We start from the raw sequence: 18,691 nt of genomic DNA on the forward strand, positions 1-18,691 counted from the left end.
GAAGGCTCATTGAACTGATATAGAGGTATGGTTTCTGAATTTATATAGGCGTCGAGAAAACCCTTGAAGGAATTAATGTGTTTTGTATGAATCATTAACTAGCCAGGGGAGACCAAACTGCCAACTCCCACGAGTTCTGCTTAGTACCACGTAGCGAGACACAAGAGAAAGTAGATTTTACAGTTGTCCTTATGCTTTCAAATCCACCCCGTTATGCAACTAGACATCATCGGATGTCGGAGGATGACGGATGTCGTCGCCTCCGTCAAGAAAAATGCTTATCTCAGTTTAAGTTTCGGCTTCGTATTCATATTCGTACCATTTTCCTGGAGCCGTTAGGGCCGTGCAGGTTTCAGCCATTGAAGTAAATACCTCACTCTTCTTGTGTTCCCTAGGTGGTAGACTAAACACGCTGCTTTTTATATCAACCACGTTATCCTTCTTGGGGCATCTAGCCAGATCCCTCAACCATTGTCATATCGTTATGGCAGATACAATGAAAATGGGGCAGTACGCCAAAGTCAAAGGCAACATCGAGGACGCCATTCACATGGTCACCGGTCCCATCCCAGCAGCCTCGTCTCTCACTAAAGATCAAATCCTTGTCCGTGTTCTTACTGTCGCCCTCAATCCAGCCGACTACAAGCTCCCTGAGTCCTACGTGGGGTCTCTACTTATACGCCAACCCGCCATTCCTGGCTTTGACCACTGTAGCCGAGTTGTTGCCGCCCACCCCTCAGTAACCACCTTCAAGAACCAGCTTGTATTCGGTGGGTTCTCACGTGCTCCACCAAACGGCACATTGGCAGAATACACGGTCATCTCGGCTTCTGAGTGCGCCGCACTGCCTGACGATGTTGACCCCGAACATGGCGCCGCCGCAGCGACTGCCGGGACAACGGCTCTGCAGTCATTTTCTGACTGACATTATCAAGCCGGGGGCCAGTATCTTTATACATGGCGGCAGCGGCGGTATTGGAAGCTGGGGTTTGCAGTTTGCGAACGCCATGGGCGCCAGGGTCGTCACGTCGTGCTCAGGCTCAGGCTCAGCGGTCGACATGTGCAAGGAACTCGGCGCTGACGAGGTCTTCGACTATAGACAAACAGATGTTATAGCAGGGCTAAAATCCCGGATTGTTAGTTTCGGCCTCGTTGTCGACAATGCTGGGAATAGCTCGGATCTGTACGATATTAGCCCTATGATCCTCAAGCCTGGTGGCACTTTCGTCCAGGTGGGTATTGGCAGCAACGTAGACCTCGGAAGCAATGCAATGACGGTGAAGAGGTCGCTACTTGCATCCTTCCCAGTGGGTGGCTGCAAGTACTATTTTGTGAACGCTAAGAATTCAACCGAGTCTTTAGAGCAGATTGCGCAGTGGATGACTGAAGGCAAGGCTAAGGCAGTGATTGATAGTAAGTTTACCTTCGCAAAGGTGCCGCAGGCCTTCCAAAAGCTGAGGACAGGACATGCTAAAGGCAAGATTGTTATGGCCCACATATAGGATAAGCGCAAACGAGATACATCAGACAATTCAACATCAGCCCAGAATGGTAATATGCCCGTGAGATACTTTACTATATCCACTATACTACTAACCTCAAGATTCCAACCAACCCAACCAACCCAACTCTGACTTTACCAACTCGTCACCCCGCGCTCACGGTCAAACCCAGCACGTAACTGCTGCCCAGACTTGAGCAACTTGCCCTGCAAGACAGTATACCGAATAATATTCTCACACTCTTCAGGCCGCACACGCGCCAACCAGATTCCCTGCGCAGCACCCTCATCCTGGACCCGCCCCTCCCCATTCGCAGGAGCATCGCGCTTGTACCAATCGAAGTCTCGGCGACGGTACACAATCACATTAGCAGAGTACTTGTGTCCACCGACATGGCTAATGAAGTAGATACCCACACCGCCAGGCCGCTGGTCGTCCATATCACGGTATAGACCGAGCGGACGCAGGTGGCGCTCAAACTCGCGGCGTAGTAGGGGTGCGGATTGCCCGCAGCGTGCGTCGCGGGTCCGCTGCGAGCAGAGAAGGATTACTGCTGCGTGTGGGCTGGAGTGGGACTTGAGGGATGTGGTGATTGATGTTGTCGATGGGTGTGGGAGGTCTTGTGGTGTAGGGTTTTGGTCTTGGTTTGCCTCTGTTGATTTCCCCGGTGAGGGTGGGATTGCGCCTAATGGCGTTGTTGTTGTCAGAGACCGGTTGACGAAGTTCTCGATCAGATCTGGGACTAGCTGTGGGGTGACCTGCTCGACGACGGTGAAGCTAGGCAGGAGAAGGATGTTTGTTGGCTGTTTGCCTGCGTCGGCCATGTGGTATTCATCCGGGACGGGCATATTTGATGCTGACAGTTTGAGTCGCTGTGAGAAGATTGTTGTTAGCTTCTGTGTGTGTATTGGCTTTGGCAGGCAAAGAGGGATGGTGGTGGATATTGTCATACTCCGTTGCTTGGTTCCAGTCCTCCCTTCTCAATGGCTTCCATAACGCTCCCTTCCTCGTCTGCCACATCTCTCACCCAATCTGACTTGCCCGTTGCGACGAGTATGTGCGTTGCCCATCCTTTGACTTGTCCATATAGTTCGTCTTGGTGATCGACATCGAATTTTGCGGGGTATTTGATTGTGCATGACGAGCAGTCGTGCAGACAGTCTTCGCCGTCTACTGCTGGATCGACATTTTTGAAGAGCTTATCGCTTGACGAGATTGTTTGAAACCCCTCTGCGGCGAGGGCATTGTCGCCCACAGCGTCGGTAGTGATGTCCGTCTTGGAGGAGGCAGCAGAGACATTGGAGGAGCTAAAAAGGGAGGAAGTCCCTCTGCGAAAGAGATGCATTGTTACGGGATATAGATATCTTCTTCAATAGTCCAAGAAAGAAAAAAATCTTGCCACTTTGGCCTCGTCTTTTTTTTATGACGCGTAGTCAAATGATAAATGGATCTTATCAATCATTTTGCAGGTTCGCCAAGAATCGGAATGTTTTCCGCCTGACTAAGTAAACCCCCACTTCCTTGTAAGGTTGGCGCAATTGGGTGAACAAATGGCGTTGCGCTAAAAGTAATATACAGGGTATGGATGGAACATTATCATTGCCTACGTCCCGCGTAGTTAATTATATACGGCAAATCTGTCTGATCTCGTGGCTGTGCCAGGCGAATGACACTTCCTCCCGAACTGCTAGATTGGCGCGATGCCACGCGTCGTAGAGATCGTAGAGACCTCGTAGAGGGCGTGCGAAAAGAGCTTTGCGTCGCGTAGGATCCACTGTCTGTGGAAAGCCCCGAGGCGGGGCTCTGCATTGCGGGCGCAGTGTCATACCCGGACTGGGTTTCCCATGTAGACGCATTCGATGGGCGAAGGCTGTTACTCCGCATGAAGCCCGGAGCTCCGTCGTAGCCATATGTCCCCACGGTATCTGTTTCTCCTTCTTCATCCGAGGGCCCAATGACAGATTCGCTATAAGCTTGTCGATAGCTTGCGTTGTCGCGAATTTCATCCAAAATCGGTGGTGCAAGGGATGTCATCCCTCTCAGGACCTCTGCGAAGAGATGCATCAGGTCGCGGAATTCTGCCTCGTGTAGTTCGCGCGGTGAGAATCGGGCGTGTTCGTACAGCGCAAGGAAATCTGCACCGAGTTCTGGCGGATAGATAGCCCCGAGGGACGTCAGATGGCGGATATATTCTCTCAGACCCATGGAGGCAGGTCGTTGTAATACTTCTACCACGCGTGTATCCGGGAGAGACTGCGTCGTAAGGTCGCCTGACGGATCGAAGTGGAATGTAGGCGCAGGCGCTAATGAATCGGCAGGGGCAAGAGAGACAGCTTTGGCTTCAATCAAGCTGGGGAGCTCCTGTATGACCGTGCGATATGGTAGATTGGGTAAGTCTGGTGAATTAGGCGAAGACCAGCCGGGGTGCTCGATATGGCCCCATGGCGGTCGTTCGGGGTCAATGAGAAACGGACTGTATTGTTGGAAGCTGTCCCCGTCCGTGGATATATCTCGCGGGCGGGCTTGGTACGTGATGACGGCGCTGCGGACAAGGCCTTCCTTCACTAATCGCCTAACACTCTTGTTCACATCTTCCCTCTCCACGGGGATCCAAGCTTTGGGTATGCCAGTGAGTGCACTCCGATTTGTGTAGATACGTGTCGCATAGATGAGTGCCGCAATTATAAAGGTTATCACATATGCGCCGATAATGAAGAAGACGTTGGTGAGCCGATTCGTCTCGTAGCATTGGTAGATGGCATCTGCTGGTGTGAGGAGGATGAGGCAAAAGAGGATGAGGGTGAAGAAGAAAAATCCGGTTGTGTTGAGAAACCGCTCAATTCTGACTGCCATGGCTTCCCGTGTGCCGACTGCACGGCACCTGGGGTGAAAATTAGCAGATCTCAGCCATGAAGCGTGAGGAGCGAGTATGACGGGGGCAACATCTACGGTTCCGATAAGGATAAGATTTAAAGTTGAACACGTGATCTACGCGGAGAGGTACTTTCTAGTTCGGTGGATTTTCGACAACAGACAATTGCCAGTGCTCACTTCGAGGGTTTCCTTTTGTTTCATTTCAGGCTCAGCAGACTGCCGTTTACCTTACTGCTTGCGACAACAAGCAACAACCTCTCCGGGCTCCGCTAACTTCAATTGTTACACTCTTATCACATAACCCCTATCTCCGATATCAAAAAAAAAGTGCCGAGTCAACAAACTCACTGGAGGAACAAGCCATGGATCAGGTCAAGCCTGCTAGTGAGCAGCAGAATATGCTGCACATCCTGGTGACAGGAGCCAACAGGTACGACACTTTTAACAAACCCATTGAGCTCAATCTCTTATACTGACTTGGACTATTCGCAGCGGTCTTGGGTTCTCTATTTGCTGCCGCCTTGCCGACGAGTTCCTCTCCTCCCACCCAGAATCCGAATCCCTCACCATAATATTCACAACTCGAAGCGCGCGCAAAGCCCAAGACACAATCCGCAGACTAGAAGCGCACCTCCAGTCAACCGCTCCCTCTGCATCCGCCGCGGCGCGCGTCCACTTCGTCTCCGAGAGCGTCGACCTCGGCGATCTCCGCTCAGTGCGCGAACTCTCCCGAAAACTAGTCCACACCCTCCCCCGACTCGACTCGATTGTCCTCAATGCCGGTCTAGGTGGCTGGTCCGGCATCAGCTGGCCCAGGGCCATTTGGGACGTATGCACCGATCTACTCCACGCAGTAACCTGGCCATCCTACAAGCTCGCGCCGACAGGCGTGTTAACAGGAAAACAAACAAAGACCGAAGAAGAGCCCGCACTCGGAGCAGTCTTTTGCGCAAATGTTTTCGGACACTACATGCTGGCGCACAACGTGGCTCCGCTACTGAAGCGGGCGCACACGAACGGGCCCGGTCGTGTGGTCTGGGTTTCCAGTCTCGAGGCGACTTGGAACTTCTTCAAGGTCGATGATATCCAGGGTTTGCGCACCGATGCGCCATATGAGTCTTCTAAGGCTCTCACTGATCTCCTCGCGCTGACTTCCAATCTGCCGAGTACGGCCCCCTGGGCAGTCGATAGCTTCTTGCAGTCCGAGACGGAGCTTGATACCCATGCTATTCACACAGATGTCCCCGATGCGACCCCGCGCACCTATCTCTCCCACCCTGGTATCTGCGCCACATCGATCATCCCGCTTATTCTTCCCCTTGCGTGGGCGATGGTTGCTACTTTCTGGGTTGCGAGAATGCTGGGTTCGCCCTGGCATCCACTGTCTACTTATCTCGGCGCTTGTGCTCCGGTGTTCCTCGCGCTGGCATCACAGGCTGATGTGGAAGCTGCTGAAGAGCCTTACCACCGGGCCGGTGGTGGTAGAGCGAAATGGGGTTCGTCTTGCGGGCGTCGTGGAATTGAAAGTGCGGTTTCTACTGAGGTCGACGGCTGGGGACATGGAGGTGTTATCGGCACGCCTGTTGTTGAGGCTGATCGACTTCGACGTCGTAAGCGCGGCGCGGAAGATCTTACCAAGGAAAAGAAGGAAGAGTTCGAGGAACTTGGACGCCAGTGCTGGAAGCAGATGGAGGAATTGAGAATTCAATGGGATGAGATCTTGGATCAAGCTGAGGCTCGTTCCTAGAGGTGGTCTGAAGGCAAATAATGACTTTGTCAAAGACTCACATGCTTATGTCTCTTCCTCGGTTTCCTGCTGCTTGATTGATTTAAGAACAGCTTCAATGACTGTATGTAAATGTATCCCTAAAACTGTATGTAATAATTTTCCAATGCTACTTCTACAAAGATACCTGATATGCAACATTTGAATAACCGTGTTGAAGATCAACTAGACTTGAATCTTTTTTTTTTTTTGCGAATTTCGCCTCCCATTATTTACATCAACAGAACCAGCCCCACGCCCATGTTCTCATTAAAACGGATATGGCATGATTTCCTTGCCCACCAATTGCCAGAAGACGATAAAAAAAAAAGAAAATTGAAAAAATGGAATGAAATCAAGTGGCCAAACGCAAGGGAGCGGGGATGTAGTGACGAAGCCCTCAATATGTAACACTAAAACGGGGATAACTCGGAAGGATAAACGTAGAGAAAACAAGACTAAAAGGGGTTATTTCTTGCAAAACAGCCGAAATTGCACGCTTTCACCATCTAGGTTTCTGAGTGAATTGATTATCGGACGAAAGGAAGGAAGTTGAGGGCGATAATCCGTCACGGAAGAAAAGGCAAGCCAGCAACAGAAGAGAAGACAACGCATTAAACGACTCCGGTTCTATGCATCAAGGAGGGCGGACTGGAGGGTGGTATCGGCACAAGAGTTGAAGGGAGGTATTTCAAAAGGCATAGCGACATGAAGGAAGAGGGAAGTAGGAAAGGGGAATTACATGATGATCGCGGGAACTGTATAAATCGATTAGTATAGGTTTGGTGGTGATCGACAGAAAGCGAGACTTACCATCAATGTTCTGCTTGATGCTCTTGTGGGGCAGAATTGAGCCACCATTGACATACACCTCGTCGGCGATGGTAACATCGTCTCCGAGAACAGTGACGTTCTCCAGACGCGCCCAGCGGCCAACGGAGCTGTTCCAGCCAACAATGGTGGACTTGATCCAAGCATGGTCCTTGACCTTGCAGTTCTCCATCACGACGCAGCGCTGGAGACGGACACCATCGCCAATGACGACGTTGGGACCAATAACCACATTGGGGCCAATACGGCAGTTCTTGCCGATCTTGACCGAGGGATCAACCATGACATTTCCGCCGTACACATATGGCTCTGTGTGGGGGGCAAGCATCTGGGGCTTGCGCTTGGCCAGGGAAGTCAGGTACAGGCAAGTACCGGTGAGGAAATCCTTGGGTTGACCGACATCCATCCAGAAGCCCTCGAGATCGTAGGAGTGGAGCTGGCCCTCCTTACAGATGGCGGGGAAGGTCTCCTGTTCGATGGAGGTCGGACGAAGCTCGATACGCTTAAGAACACTGGGGTTCAGAATGTAGATACCGGCGTTAATGCGGTTACCAACGAATTCGACGGGTTTCTCGACGAAGCGATCGATGCGGGAGGCATGGTTGGGCTTGTGAACGACGACACCGTACTTGGAGGGCTCGTCGACCTTGGTGACAACGATGGTGCCCTCTTCACCGTGGTTTTTGTGGAATTCGGCGAGCTGCTTGAAGGGATAGTCGCAAATAACATCCGAGTTGAGGACGAAGAAAGGCGAGTCATCCTTGCCTAGGATCTCCTCCGCCAGCTTGAGCGGGCCAGCCGTGCCCAGCGGTTCGGACTCGACGGAGAACTCAATGTTGACTCCGTATTGCTCCTCGTACTTCTTGAGGGCCGCGACCATCACATCCGGGCGGTAGTTGACGGCAAGAACGATATCAGTAACACCCGCAGCAGCCAAGCTCTCGACCTGGTGCAAGATCATGGGCCGGTTTCCGAACTCCACCAACGGCTTGGGAAGAGTGAGGGTCTAGAACAATTTAGTATTAGCATTGTCCAGTAGAGAATGAGACATCAAAAAATAAAAAAATAAAAAGGGATATTTACCAGAGGACGCAGACGGGTTCCGAACCCTCCAACAAGAATGAGAGCTGTAGAGGGGTTAGCGGGGACAAGTGGAAGCATTGAATATACCACATACCCTTCATGATGAATTGAAATTGAAAGTAATAGGAAAAATTAGAAAAAAAATTAGGAGTCAGAGAGAGAAGGCTAAGCAAAAGGAGAGAGAGACTCTCTGTTATTTAGGGAACACCTGGCCGTTGATGGATTTATTTTCGTCCAAGTGGGGGCACGTGAGTGGCGGTGATTGGAGCGGCCGCTGTTTGCGGGAAAAAGGGGGCCATATACTTCGACTTTCAGCTGATTTGGAGCTGTTTTGGGAGGTTTGATTTTACTTGAGATTAAATGCATCAATTTATATCGTATGTACGGAGTAGATTGACGTTCCTTCAAATACATCCCAAAGATTTGACAGCTCTGACGCGTGCATCAAAGTCTCTTGGTCTCCTGAGGTCTCACTAGTTCAGCCATCCCCGGTCAATATGTCCAATGTTATTGCATGGTTTTCACCGGGGCAATGCAGATGGCACCCGCGAAACTAAACCTCAAATTTCCTGTGGTCATGAGGTGTCGCCCCTGAAACTTTAGTGATGGAGGGATATTTCCAAGATTGTGTTGTAGTAGTGGGGGGGGGGATTAACCCTCCAGAGCTGTTCCCCCTCTCCCGTCCCAGATCCAATGGGCACTTGGTGGTTACGTACTCAAAGATTCGTACATACTACATACATCATTTATCGAGCTAATATTTTAACCACATATGTATACAAAGTATAAAGCATCAAAGTATGAAATCAATTAACTATTGCGTATCCGGAGGTAGTCCACGTGGATGTGACATTCCAACCGAATCCGTCACAAATCGGAGCATCCAATTTCGTACACGGCGAACCTTAAGAACCGGCTGATCATTCTGGGAGCTACCTTCTTGTATTCTACCCTGGTAAAATCCAACTGCATCCGTCACATCTACCGATTGTCGATGCAACAGCTCGACTGTAGTCATCCCTCGGCGCAGACTTTGTCCATACACCCGATCTTGGAATGTACTGAGCCCGACGGTTCGGAGCAAAACGATGTCGTGGGGTCGAAGTGACGCCAGCGATCGACCCAGGCGATCCGCTTCATTGTTCTTGGCGGTGGTCGGCTTGTCTGGCTTGAGCCAAAAATTGACTCCAAACCCAGCCCTTGTCTCGTCTCCAACGACGAGCTCGACTAGGTCCAATTCGGTTTTCCATTGTCGCGTTATTATCCGACGTGGAGGGTGAACTGCCAGCACTCCCACAATCATATTCACCGTCATCGTTTGCGGTCCGATGGACTGGATGTACCTGGCCGTGGGAAGATCTTGCAAATTGCTGAGGGGTCCAGGGATATGGAGGATGCGAGGTGACCTCGGGGTGTCTGGCTTGTCCAGCCCCGTAAAGCTAGCCAGCATGCTGTCCTCGCCCAAGCTGCTCTCCTGCGTGGAACCTGCTACGTACACATCTGAGCCACCTACCTCGGAGGTTTCATGGATGGCAAAGGAATGGTCGTAGAATTTAAGAATCGAATCTTCTGAATGCCCTTCTGCTGGGGAATCTGTTGCAACGGCCAGTTGATGCGAGATGAAAAAGGCTGGATCCTCATAGAGTTGGAAAGAGTCATAATTGTCTCCTAACTTATCGACTGATGGGGACCGTAACACTCTCCATCTTACAGGTGGTTGATCCAGGGATAGCTGTTGTTCTGGGATATCCGTATTCTTGTAAAAAGGAGGTATGGGTTTGTTGAGAAGCTGGTCTGTGTTCCAATCCAGGCTTGCTGCCAACGGAGACCCTGCCAAGAAGATAAATTTGCGAGACATATCAGTGTGCATTGGACGGTAGAATATGCAGGTCAAGGGGAGCTTTTGCCCTTGAGAAAGACCGTAGGCCAGAAGGTCCCTGAATCCATTGAGCAATGGGTGTCGTAGAAGTCAAGACGTTGGGATTCGTAAGACTGGGTCGCGAACCATGGGCAGCTTCTGGCAACATCGCTGACAACAGGTGTACCTGGCCCTTCCCAGCTACTAGTATCCCATTTACTACCAATTTGCTCGAAAAATCACCCGAAAATAGCTAAATCGATCAGACGGCATTCTGTTCAAATGTCGATATCATTCCTTCATCGGAGTTTATGGGTGTTAATGACACTATAAAAAGCTTCCATTTATAGTGTGCACGTGCCATTTGACATCACGTGAATGTGTTACGGTCGCCCATTCGGACACAAGTGGCCGTCGCTATTCGCCGCATCAAAGCGGAGCACACTATCGCCTTCCTCTCTATCTTCATTCTTGCGTCAGCGATGTCAGTATCTTCAACTCGGACTTAACAGATTCAATTTTGCTCTTCAGCTGTAAATTTGACCAAGAGGAGCACACGCCAATCCTCACATCCGGCCAAGTGCCGCTGTATATCGGTCATGGCCTTCCAAGTCCCGATCCCCATGCCTGTGAGTATCACTTCGTGATTTGTCATCTAGATCTCACAACTGACACAAGCAACCTGCTACTAGAATGTCGCTGCGGTGACGTCGGATCTCTGGCCTTCAATGCATAGCGTCCTGGCCGCTCCCTGGAGGCAAACCGGGCGAACTCCGACGACCAAGCTCAGCGAGTCTCTCCAGCGCAGTACTAGCCGACAGGGAAATGAGACAGTATGGCATAACCTATCAAAAATTTGGCGCCACCCCATGCTGATATAAACAGATCTCTCAGCGCGCGTCATTACCTGAATACCTGGAAGGCGTTTCCATTGAAGCCCTACGAGCGGAGATCGTCAGCAGGCCTTCGCAACAAACATGGTCGTCATTGCTGAACCGAAGTATGTATTGGGTTGAGCAAATCACATTGATGAAACATGTCTAACCATCGAGAACAGACAACGTACTTCGGGCCACCTCATCCTCTACGCCGATCCGCCATGCTATTCCCGGTGCTCGTTCATACTCGACCCTCACCCCATTCCGCCTGAACTCCCTACGCACGGCCCCGAAGGTCAATGGTCTTTCGAAGATACAGCAGCAACGGTTCTTATTCGGGGGCTCCTGGCATCATGTACTAGCTCAGAAGGAGAAGGTCGCTAACAAGAGCCCGCACAACGCAGATGCCCAAAATGCTTTCTACTCGGCTCTTTTGCGTGCCAAAATGCCGGGTATAGTTATCGAACGACACCGGAGCGGTTATTTTGCAAGCGACCTCACAACTGAAGCATTGGTCCAACAGGCCCAGTCAAGCGTCGGTGGCGCCGACGCTGGAGCTGGAGCTGGAGCTGGAGCTTTCACCGGGTCAAACCACAATCTGAGCCCTGAACAGCTCCAGGCAGTCGGCCAAGCGGTTGCTGCTCGGGCTACTGGCAGTCAAATCGGAATGGGAAAACAAAACGGCACTGGCGCCAAGGATGCTCCTCTTTACGTTGTGGTCGACGAGTCTCTCGGAAGCACAGTGTTCCGCTGGGTCAAATTCTTGCTCATTTTCGGATTTTTCACTTACATCTCTCTGGTCACGGTCACTATCCTGGTTGAAACCACAGGCGTTTTGAAGAACGTTAGGGGTGCGCAGGACAAGGAAACTCAGCCCGAGCAGCAAACCGCTCGCTTCAGCGATGTGCATGGCTGTGACGAAGCTAAAGATGAGTTACAGGAGCTGGTGGAATTCCTTCTCAACCCAGATCGTTTCTCTTCCCTAGGCGGTAAGCTGCCCAAGGGCATTCTCTTGGTCGGTCCTCCCGGTACTGGTAAGACCTTGCTTGCGCGTGCTGTTGCTGGCGAAGCGGGTGTCCCATTCTTCTACATGTCTGGATCTGAATTCGACGAGGTATACGTTGGTGTTGGTGCCAAGCGTGTTCGTGATTTGTTCGCTCAGGCCCGTGGCAAGGCTCCAGCTATCATTTTCATCGATGAGCTGGATGCGATAGGTGGAAAGCGAAATGAGCGTGATGCTGCTTATGTCAAGCAGACGCTCAACCAGTTACTCACGGAACTTGACGGATTCTCCCAGACTAGCGGTGTCATCATCATTGCTGCTACCAATTACCCTCAACTGCTGGACAAGGCACTCACTCGACCTGGTCGCTTTGATCGTAGGGTCGTTGTGGACCTGCCTGATGTTCGCGGCCGAATGGACATCTTGAGACATCACATGAAGGAAATCCAATTCGGTGCTGATGTTGACGTCGGAGTCATTGCACGTGGCACCCCCGGCTTCTCCGGTGCTGACCTGGAGAACTTGGTCAACCAAGCTGCAGTCCATGCCAGCCGTGATCGTAAGGCTAATGTTGGGTCGTTCGACTTCGACTGGGCCAAGGATAAGATTATGATGGGCGCTGAGGCTCGCAGTCGCATCATTCAAGACAAGGACAAGCTCTTGACTGCGTACCACGAGGCTGGTCATGCCCTTGTTGCGCACTTCTCTCCTTCCTCCACTCCGCTGTACAAGATCACCATTGTTCCCCGTGGTATGGCCCTTGGTATCACCCACTTCCTGCCGGAGATGGATACTGTTTCGAGGAACTACACCGAGTACTTGGCAGACATCGCCGTCTCCATGGGTGGCAAGGCTGCTGAAGAGCTGGTTTTCGGCCACGACAATGTCACTAGTGGTATCTCAGCTGTAAGTTTTACTCGTTGTATTTTTTGTTAATTTCTCGATACTAACCGCCTCATTAGGATATCCAAAGTGCCACCGAGACGGCCTTCACACTGATCACCCGGTTCGGATATTCCAAGAAACTGGGCAACGTCGACCTGTCTACCAACTATGATAGTCTATCATCGGAAACCAAGCAAGAGATCGAGGGTGAAGTGCGCCGGCTTGTGGAGGAGGCCCGCGACCGAGCAACCAACATCCTGACCGAAAAGCGCAAGGAACTGGAACTTCTGACAAAGGCGCTCATCGAATACGAAACGCTTACAAAGGAGGAGATGGAACAGGTGCTGAAAGGCGAGAAGATCAATAAACTGAACTCCTCCCCTACTGCGCCGCTGAAGCTTCCCGATGCTTTGCAGTCGACCAGTCTCAACCCGTCTGCGGCAGCAGGAAGAGCACCCACGGTCAATGAATAAGTTCACCTCTACACACTCTGTAATCTCCCCTTTTCATTTTTCATGTCTTATTTTCTTGCTAGCTCTGCAGACACGCCCACCTACCCTGTTTCTCATCTCCACTGTGCATCCCGCCATCATTCGGGCGTCTATTGAAAATACCATCTTTCCTTGGTTCTCTCTTCTACATCATGCCTGAGTCAGATTCTAGTTGACTCTTGTTATCAGCTCGCCGCTTTTCTGCGTGTGCAATACCATTGAAGCTTGAATTGATATCTGTACATATTCCCTGTACGTTGTATCTGGTATGTCACAATCTATCTGTTGATTAATTCGTTGCCAACGTAGTAGGCAAGAATGGTCCATTATCAAGAACAGTGTTCCACGGCCAGATATACAGATTTTAGGTCGGGTGGGTTGCTTGTTTCCGCTCTTTGCTTGTAAAACTGTTAGTTACATAAGCTGAATGACTCAACCGCTTACCAAAGTAACATACCAAGCCCATTTACGCCAAGTATATCACGAACTTATCACAATGCTTATCTCCGCGGAAAATATCATAAAAATATCTAGATTCGGACGTTGACCGAAGATCTGTTTTATCTTTTATGATCGGCAGCATCAGCTATAAAGATTGGCATATTTCCTTCAGCATTCAAGCAGTATGAAAGCATTGATTATGCCCCTCACAAAGTGAAAGATGGCGGCCGCTGAAAGTGGGCTACCCTCCAACCCCTCACAAGATGAGACGAAAAATGCCAACACTGTTGTCAGTGGGGATGTTGAGGAAGTGACACACTCATATCGTCCAAGCAGATGGCAGAGTAATATTACCATAATCAGTTGTGTGAGTTTGATATTGACAGACTTGAGCTTCACCTATTAACTCTCCCCAGTACATCGCCAACTTTAGCGATGGCTTTCAAAACACTCTCGCCAATCCTACGAATGTTATTTTCAAGCAGGTGCTTGGAGCCGATGGATTTTCTTCCGAGATGAAAACCCGCATGAGCAACTCCGTCATTGTCGGGGCGATCCTTGGTGTGGTTGTTTTCGGATACACTTCTGATATGTTTTCACGACGCGCCGGATTGCTCTTCACGTCCTCCCTGGTCGCAATCGGTACCTTGATGGCGACACTAGCTCTGCAGGTGCATCCCTCAAGTAATATGCTGTGGTATTTTGTTATAGTTCGTGGAATTGCTGGGTTCGGTGTTGGAGGTGAATACCCTCCTAGTGCCGCTGCTGGAATCGAAGAATCGGACTGGGTAAGTATTTAACCGTTCCCTTACTATGGATTTATTCTTATGGTTGATTTTAGATCATGCGCAAATACAGAGGACCGATGTTTGTGTCCTTTACGACTTTGATGGCCACAACCGCGGGTCCAATTTTGATGGTTATCTATTTGATCACACTCATTGCCACGGATAACAATCTTGTCATCGCCTTCCACGCCATCTACTCCATTGCCACTCTCCTCCCAGTCTCAATTGTAGTTTTGAGACTGTTCATGGTGGACTCGTCTCTGTTCCACAATTCCAATTTCAAGCGGCAGCCGAAGTCCTGGCGCCTTTGCCTCCTCCTTGCACGGCGTTATTGGTGGAGGCTATTGACTACATCGCTGGCATTTTTTTTGTATGATTTCATCAATTTCCCTAACAGCATCATGTCCAGCACGATCATCTCCTCCCTGGTTACAGATCACAATGTCCGGACGACTGCTATTTGGCAGGTCATTTTGGCGGTCTTGCCAGTTCCCGGCGTTATGTTGGGGGCCTGGCTTACCAATGCAATTGGGCGTCGCTGGACGGGAATTCTGGGCTTCGCTGGATATGTTGTGCTGGGTTTCGTTATCGGTGGCACGTACTCCAAGCTTTCTCAAAACATTGCGGCCTTTGTTGTCCTGTATGGCCTGTTGCAAGCATTCGGCCATATGGGACCCGGCGCTACCATTGGGCTTATATCTTCTGAGTCTTTCCCCACTGCCATGCGGTCCATGGGATATGGTGTCGCGACAGCCTTCGGTAGAACGGGTGCTGCTGTTGGCACTCAGTGCTTTACCCCACTGCAGGACCGTGCTGGCAATAGCTCCACCTTTTACTTGGCTGGTGGTGTCGCTATCCTCGGCATGATTGTTTACTACTTGTTACCTGAAAGCGGATATTTGGATTTGGAGAAAGAGGATAAGGAGCTCAACGAGTTTCTTATGCAGCACGGATTTACGACTGATGCGAAGGAGCCATTGTGAAGATTTACTGTCCATAAGATATTTCGCTATATTTATAGAGCAACTAGATGTTTAGTGAGTAGAACTCTGAGCGCCCTTATAAAGTGGTGGCACCTACCCATGTGTGTAGTGCTCCCCCTTGCTTTCTAGTCCCAACTTTCCTATAAGCGGTCAAAAGACTGACAGAACGCTGATGGGTGAGGCTGCGCTTCATAAAGCGTTGGCCGGATCTTTTTCTCTTGAATAGGTATGAATCCTTGCTGTAACAGAGCCACCTCTAGCTCGAAAAGTACATCATCTATAAACACCATCAGTAATGGCTGTGGGGTGGCTAAGCCAGCTAGTCTGCCGGGTGTGGTATGTACATACCTACATATGTAGTCAAGCCACTCTCACTATCCCCGTGACTTGATTTGTCGGACGCTATTCACCTCTCTGCTCAGTGCAGGCTCTATATGGTGTCTCAACCATACCCCTGCGTGAGTTAGTTTTTGTATTGGCAAATGCGACAGCAGGTCACCGGCTAACTGTCAAGGATCAGACTTGCAGTACGGAGTACTTTGGGGTGCTCCCGACCCATCACGCACCCGAGCTCCCTCTCTAGCCCCCAAAGAAAAGTACCATGAGGTAGAGCAGCACAAGGCACCTAGGCAAGGATGTGGGAAGGCTTGGCATCTCCCTGGGCCACTATTATTCAATACACCTAATGTGACTATCCTTCTTCTTCTAGTACCCTGTTAGGTGCTCCTTTTCGATATTTCATGCTACTACCCACCTGCTATGATACGACCTGCTATGTCACGCCCCAGAGAGAGTGGTGTGGACGCAGTCGCGTACATTCCTCTGACGGCGCCTAAGAACGCCCCCAGCCAGGCTCAATATGAAGTCAAAGTCGCGAAAAAGGAAAGTTCTCTGTGGGCCCGGCTGGGGGTAACTCAAATCCTTATTTTGTGTCTCGGCTCGATCATACTTACCATAGCAGTCCTACCTTTAGCCTGGCTTTGGGTTGAGTCTATGGCAGCAGCTGCAGGACGAGAACCAAGCAGCGTTTGGATCTCAGTTATTGAAGCAAACTGGACCACGCGGATCGTCACCATCTGCACCGCCATTCTACGAGCGGTGGTCACGGCCCAGGCTAACGTGGCAACCGCGATGTTTGCGGGCATTATTCTAGAGCGCGTCGGCTCTCCACTAGCGGACGGGCCATTCTATTCCACTATGCGGGCTCTAAGTGGGAGCCCGACAAACTTGCTATGGACCCCTAGTCTACCGTTACGCGAAAATGGCCTCTCGGTCCTGGTCGTGACCCTTATTGTCCTTGAAGTCTCAGTAATTATAGCTGTGCAGTTCCTTTCCACCCTTCTCGTGGCCGACTTTGGGAACGGCGCATTTACCCAAACCAGCAACATGACGAATATCCGACAATTAAATTATACCAGAGATCCTTTCCTTGGTCCGTGGTGGTCGATACCTCCGGTGGCCGGTTGGACGTTTGCCGAGCAATCGGAACCGCCGATACCTGGGCCTAAGTACGACGATACAGGTCACACATACCGTGCCTTCCTACCCTATCTAGAGAGGGTGCAGCGGAAATCATTACGCTATTTCCGAGGCCCAGTCCCAATAAGCGATCAACGTGTTGTCTGTGTGCAACCTAAACTACGTGACCTTCGCCTCGACGCTCTCAACCCAACTTTCCCACGTCTCTCTGGACAGATGGCTATCGCTAACGGCACGTATCCGATGCTACATGGTACGGATAGCCAGTCCTACCTCCCATTTACGTGCGCGTTAGCTACCTCGATGCCGATCTCTAACCAGAAGCAAGGACTTACGAGCTTATGTTGGCCGGATTATGGCATGGAATGGAAGGTCTTGCTCGAAGACCCTCTAGTGACACCCGGACCTACCACCTATAAGGGGAGCATAGTTCCCGGCTATCTGCAGGCATCCACGTTGTTCATGCTTTTAGACGTCGTCTCCTCGGCGGGTGTCCCCAACAACGGGACGGAGGAGGTCCGCCTCATGGGGAATAACGACACCACTAGTAGTCCCTGGGTGATGGTCGGAAACGTGACCAATGACCCTATGGTGCGGGTGACAACCTGTATGGCAAATCTCGGAGTGGATACGTTCACTACGGACATACACAGCAACTGGGAGGGGTCGGAGCCCACTATGTCCTGGAACCAACCCATGCGGCGCTACGACACCGAAAGTATGCGTACCCAGCTAGGTGCAATCAGACCCCGACAGCCACTAAATCAGCGAGGCGTGCTCGTTCTCGCCCCCCGCTCGGATTGGCAACCCTTGTCCTCCGATCCAGTGATCCCCACCTCCGTTTTGAATGTCTCCGATACAAAGTGGTTAAAATCCCGGTCCCTTAGCGCTTCCAATGCCTGGTCCTTCATGGGAGCCCTTGCTCAGATCCTAATAAGGATGCAGAACGAGGGCACAATGATGGTTGACCCGGGCATTATACTGTCCCGGGACTCCCCCCCGGGTATCTACATCGCGCATGAGTCATATACCAGTCTTTTCCAGGACACGCTGGAGCAGACACGAAGCCCTGCTGTGGCCCTGCAGGCGCTCCTCACACTGTTCACCCAGATGGTCTATTACGAGAGGCTGCTGCGACTCAATGGAACTGAGCGTGCCGAGACCGCCTTCTCGCACGCGGCGCTGATTCCGACTCAGTGGACAGGGTTCGGGGTAGGGATGGGGCTATTATTTAGCCACTGGGTGGTGATGGCCATTGTCGTGGGGCTGTTTGCGCGATACACGCGCCATTCTTTGTTAGGGAATCACTGGCAGGCGGTTTCACAGGTGTACTCGAAGGACACGTTGGCGGTTCTGGAGATGGCGGATCAGATGAAGGACCGGGAGGTCGAACGTTGGGTCAAGCGCAAAGAGCTTGGAGAAGAGCTCTATAGTGTTGCGCTTGATGAAGGGGAGGAGGGGCGGGTAGCTCTGACAGTTAAACATTCGGATTAGTCCGACACATTGCGGGTGCCTATTGGCGGGGACTTCCCCAGGTTATATCTAAGCTTATTTATATGCTTGTAGACTATGGGGTTATGACGTAATGTATCTACGAACGCTTTGCCTCATTGAATATAAACATGTTCTGGGACCTAGACGACTTCCGTCGTCTTCACTTCATAATCCTTAATTCTATGAAAAAAAAATTTGTCTCGGAATTTTGATCGACTTCCACTTTCTTCCTCGGAAATAATATTTCCAAGCTCTCCACTATATAAAATAGAGAGTTGCACATGGGCGGCCCCCAAGATTATCGCTCGGCCCTGCAAAATTTCGTCTCTCGCAGAT

The 18,691-nt window shown here is 50.9% G+C and overlaps 9 protein-coding genes across 9 annotated transcripts; 5 read left to right on the forward strand and 4 right to left on the reverse strand.

Moving 5' to 3' along the window:
• Window positions 1-484: 484 nt before the first annotated feature.
• Window positions 485-1,502, forward strand: N7537_007892 (NAD(P)-dependent alcohol dehydrogenase; the record flags this gene model as incomplete). Its single annotated transcript, XM_056898947.1, has 2 exons — window positions 485-909; window positions 968-1,502. The coding sequence occupies 2 exons, from the start codon at window positions 485-487 to the stop codon at window positions 1,500-1,502; spliced, it is 960 nt and encodes a 319-aa protein (XP_056751023.1).
• A 134-nt stretch (window positions 1,503-1,636) lies between these two features.
• N7537_007893 (sucrase/ferredoxin-like domain-containing protein) lies at window positions 1,637-2,847 on the reverse strand (the record flags this gene model as incomplete). The annotated part of the gene is made up of 2 exons (XM_056898948.1): window positions 1,637-2,374; window positions 2,455-2,847. 2 exons carry the CDS (start codon window positions 2,845-2,847, stop codon window positions 1,637-1,639), a joined length of 1,131 nt encoding a protein of 376 aa, XP_056751024.1.
• Window positions 2,848-3,098: 251 nt separating this feature from the next.
• Window positions 3,099-4,355, reverse strand: N7537_007894 (uncharacterized protein; the record flags this gene model as incomplete). The annotated part of the gene is made up of 1 exon (XM_056898949.1): window positions 3,099-4,355. The coding sequence occupies one exon, from the start codon at window positions 4,353-4,355 to the stop codon at window positions 3,099-3,101; it is 1,257 nt and encodes a 418-aa protein (XP_056751025.1).
• A 383-nt stretch (window positions 4,356-4,738) lies between these two features.
• On the forward strand, window positions 4,739-6,123 carry N7537_007895 (3-keto-steroid reductase; the record flags this gene model as incomplete). Its single annotated transcript, XM_056898950.1, has 2 exons — window positions 4,739-4,806; window positions 4,869-6,123. The coding sequence occupies 2 exons, from the start codon at window positions 4,739-4,741 to the stop codon at window positions 6,121-6,123; spliced, it is 1,323 nt and encodes a 440-aa protein (XP_056751026.1).
• Window positions 6,124-6,879: 756 nt separating this feature from the next.
• Window positions 6,880-8,156, reverse strand: N7537_007896 (mannose-1-phosphate guanyltransferase; the record flags this gene model as incomplete). The annotated part of the gene is made up of 4 exons (XM_056898951.1): window positions 6,880-6,899; window positions 6,955-7,978; window positions 8,056-8,099; window positions 8,150-8,156. 4 exons carry the CDS (start codon window positions 8,154-8,156, stop codon window positions 6,880-6,882), a joined length of 1,095 nt encoding a protein of 364 aa, XP_056751027.1.
• A 713-nt stretch (window positions 8,157-8,869) lies between these two features.
• On the reverse strand, window positions 8,870-9,925 carry N7537_007897 (uncharacterized protein; the record flags this gene model as incomplete). The annotated part of the gene is made up of 1 exon (XM_056898952.1): window positions 8,870-9,925. One exon carries the CDS (start codon window positions 9,923-9,925, stop codon window positions 8,870-8,872), a length of 1,056 nt encoding a protein of 351 aa, XP_056751028.1.
• A 587-nt stretch (window positions 9,926-10,512) lies between these two features.
• N7537_007898 (i-AAA protease YME1) lies at window positions 10,513-13,152 on the forward strand (the record flags this gene model as incomplete). The annotated part of the gene is made up of 5 exons (XM_056898953.1): window positions 10,513-10,542; window positions 10,606-10,746; window positions 10,799-10,913; window positions 10,971-12,700; window positions 12,757-13,152. 5 exons carry the CDS (start codon window positions 10,513-10,515, stop codon window positions 13,150-13,152), a joined length of 2,412 nt encoding a protein of 803 aa, XP_056751029.1.
• Window positions 13,153-13,831: 679 nt separating this feature from the next.
• Window positions 13,832-15,382, forward strand: N7537_007899 (uncharacterized protein; the record flags this gene model as incomplete). The annotated part of the gene is made up of 3 exons (XM_056898954.1): window positions 13,832-13,978; window positions 14,028-14,399; window positions 14,453-15,382. The coding sequence occupies 3 exons, from the start codon at window positions 13,832-13,834 to the stop codon at window positions 15,380-15,382; spliced, it is 1,449 nt and encodes a 482-aa protein (XP_056751030.1).
• Window positions 15,383-16,156: 774 nt separating this feature from the next.
• Window positions 16,157-18,355, forward strand: N7537_007900 (uncharacterized protein; the record flags this gene model as incomplete). The annotated part of the gene is made up of 1 exon (XM_056898955.1): window positions 16,157-18,355. The coding sequence occupies one exon, from the start codon at window positions 16,157-16,159 to the stop codon at window positions 18,353-18,355; it is 2,199 nt and encodes a 732-aa protein (XP_056751031.1).
• Between the last annotated feature and the right edge of the window lie 336 nt (window positions 18,356-18,691).

Source organism: Penicillium hordei (genome assembly GCF_028827395.1).
Source record: "Penicillium hordei strain IBT 12815 chromosome Unknown utg000004l_segment0_segment0, whole genome shotgun sequence".
NCBI lineage: Eukaryota > Fungi > Ascomycota > Eurotiomycetes > Eurotiales > Aspergillaceae > Penicillium > Penicillium hordei.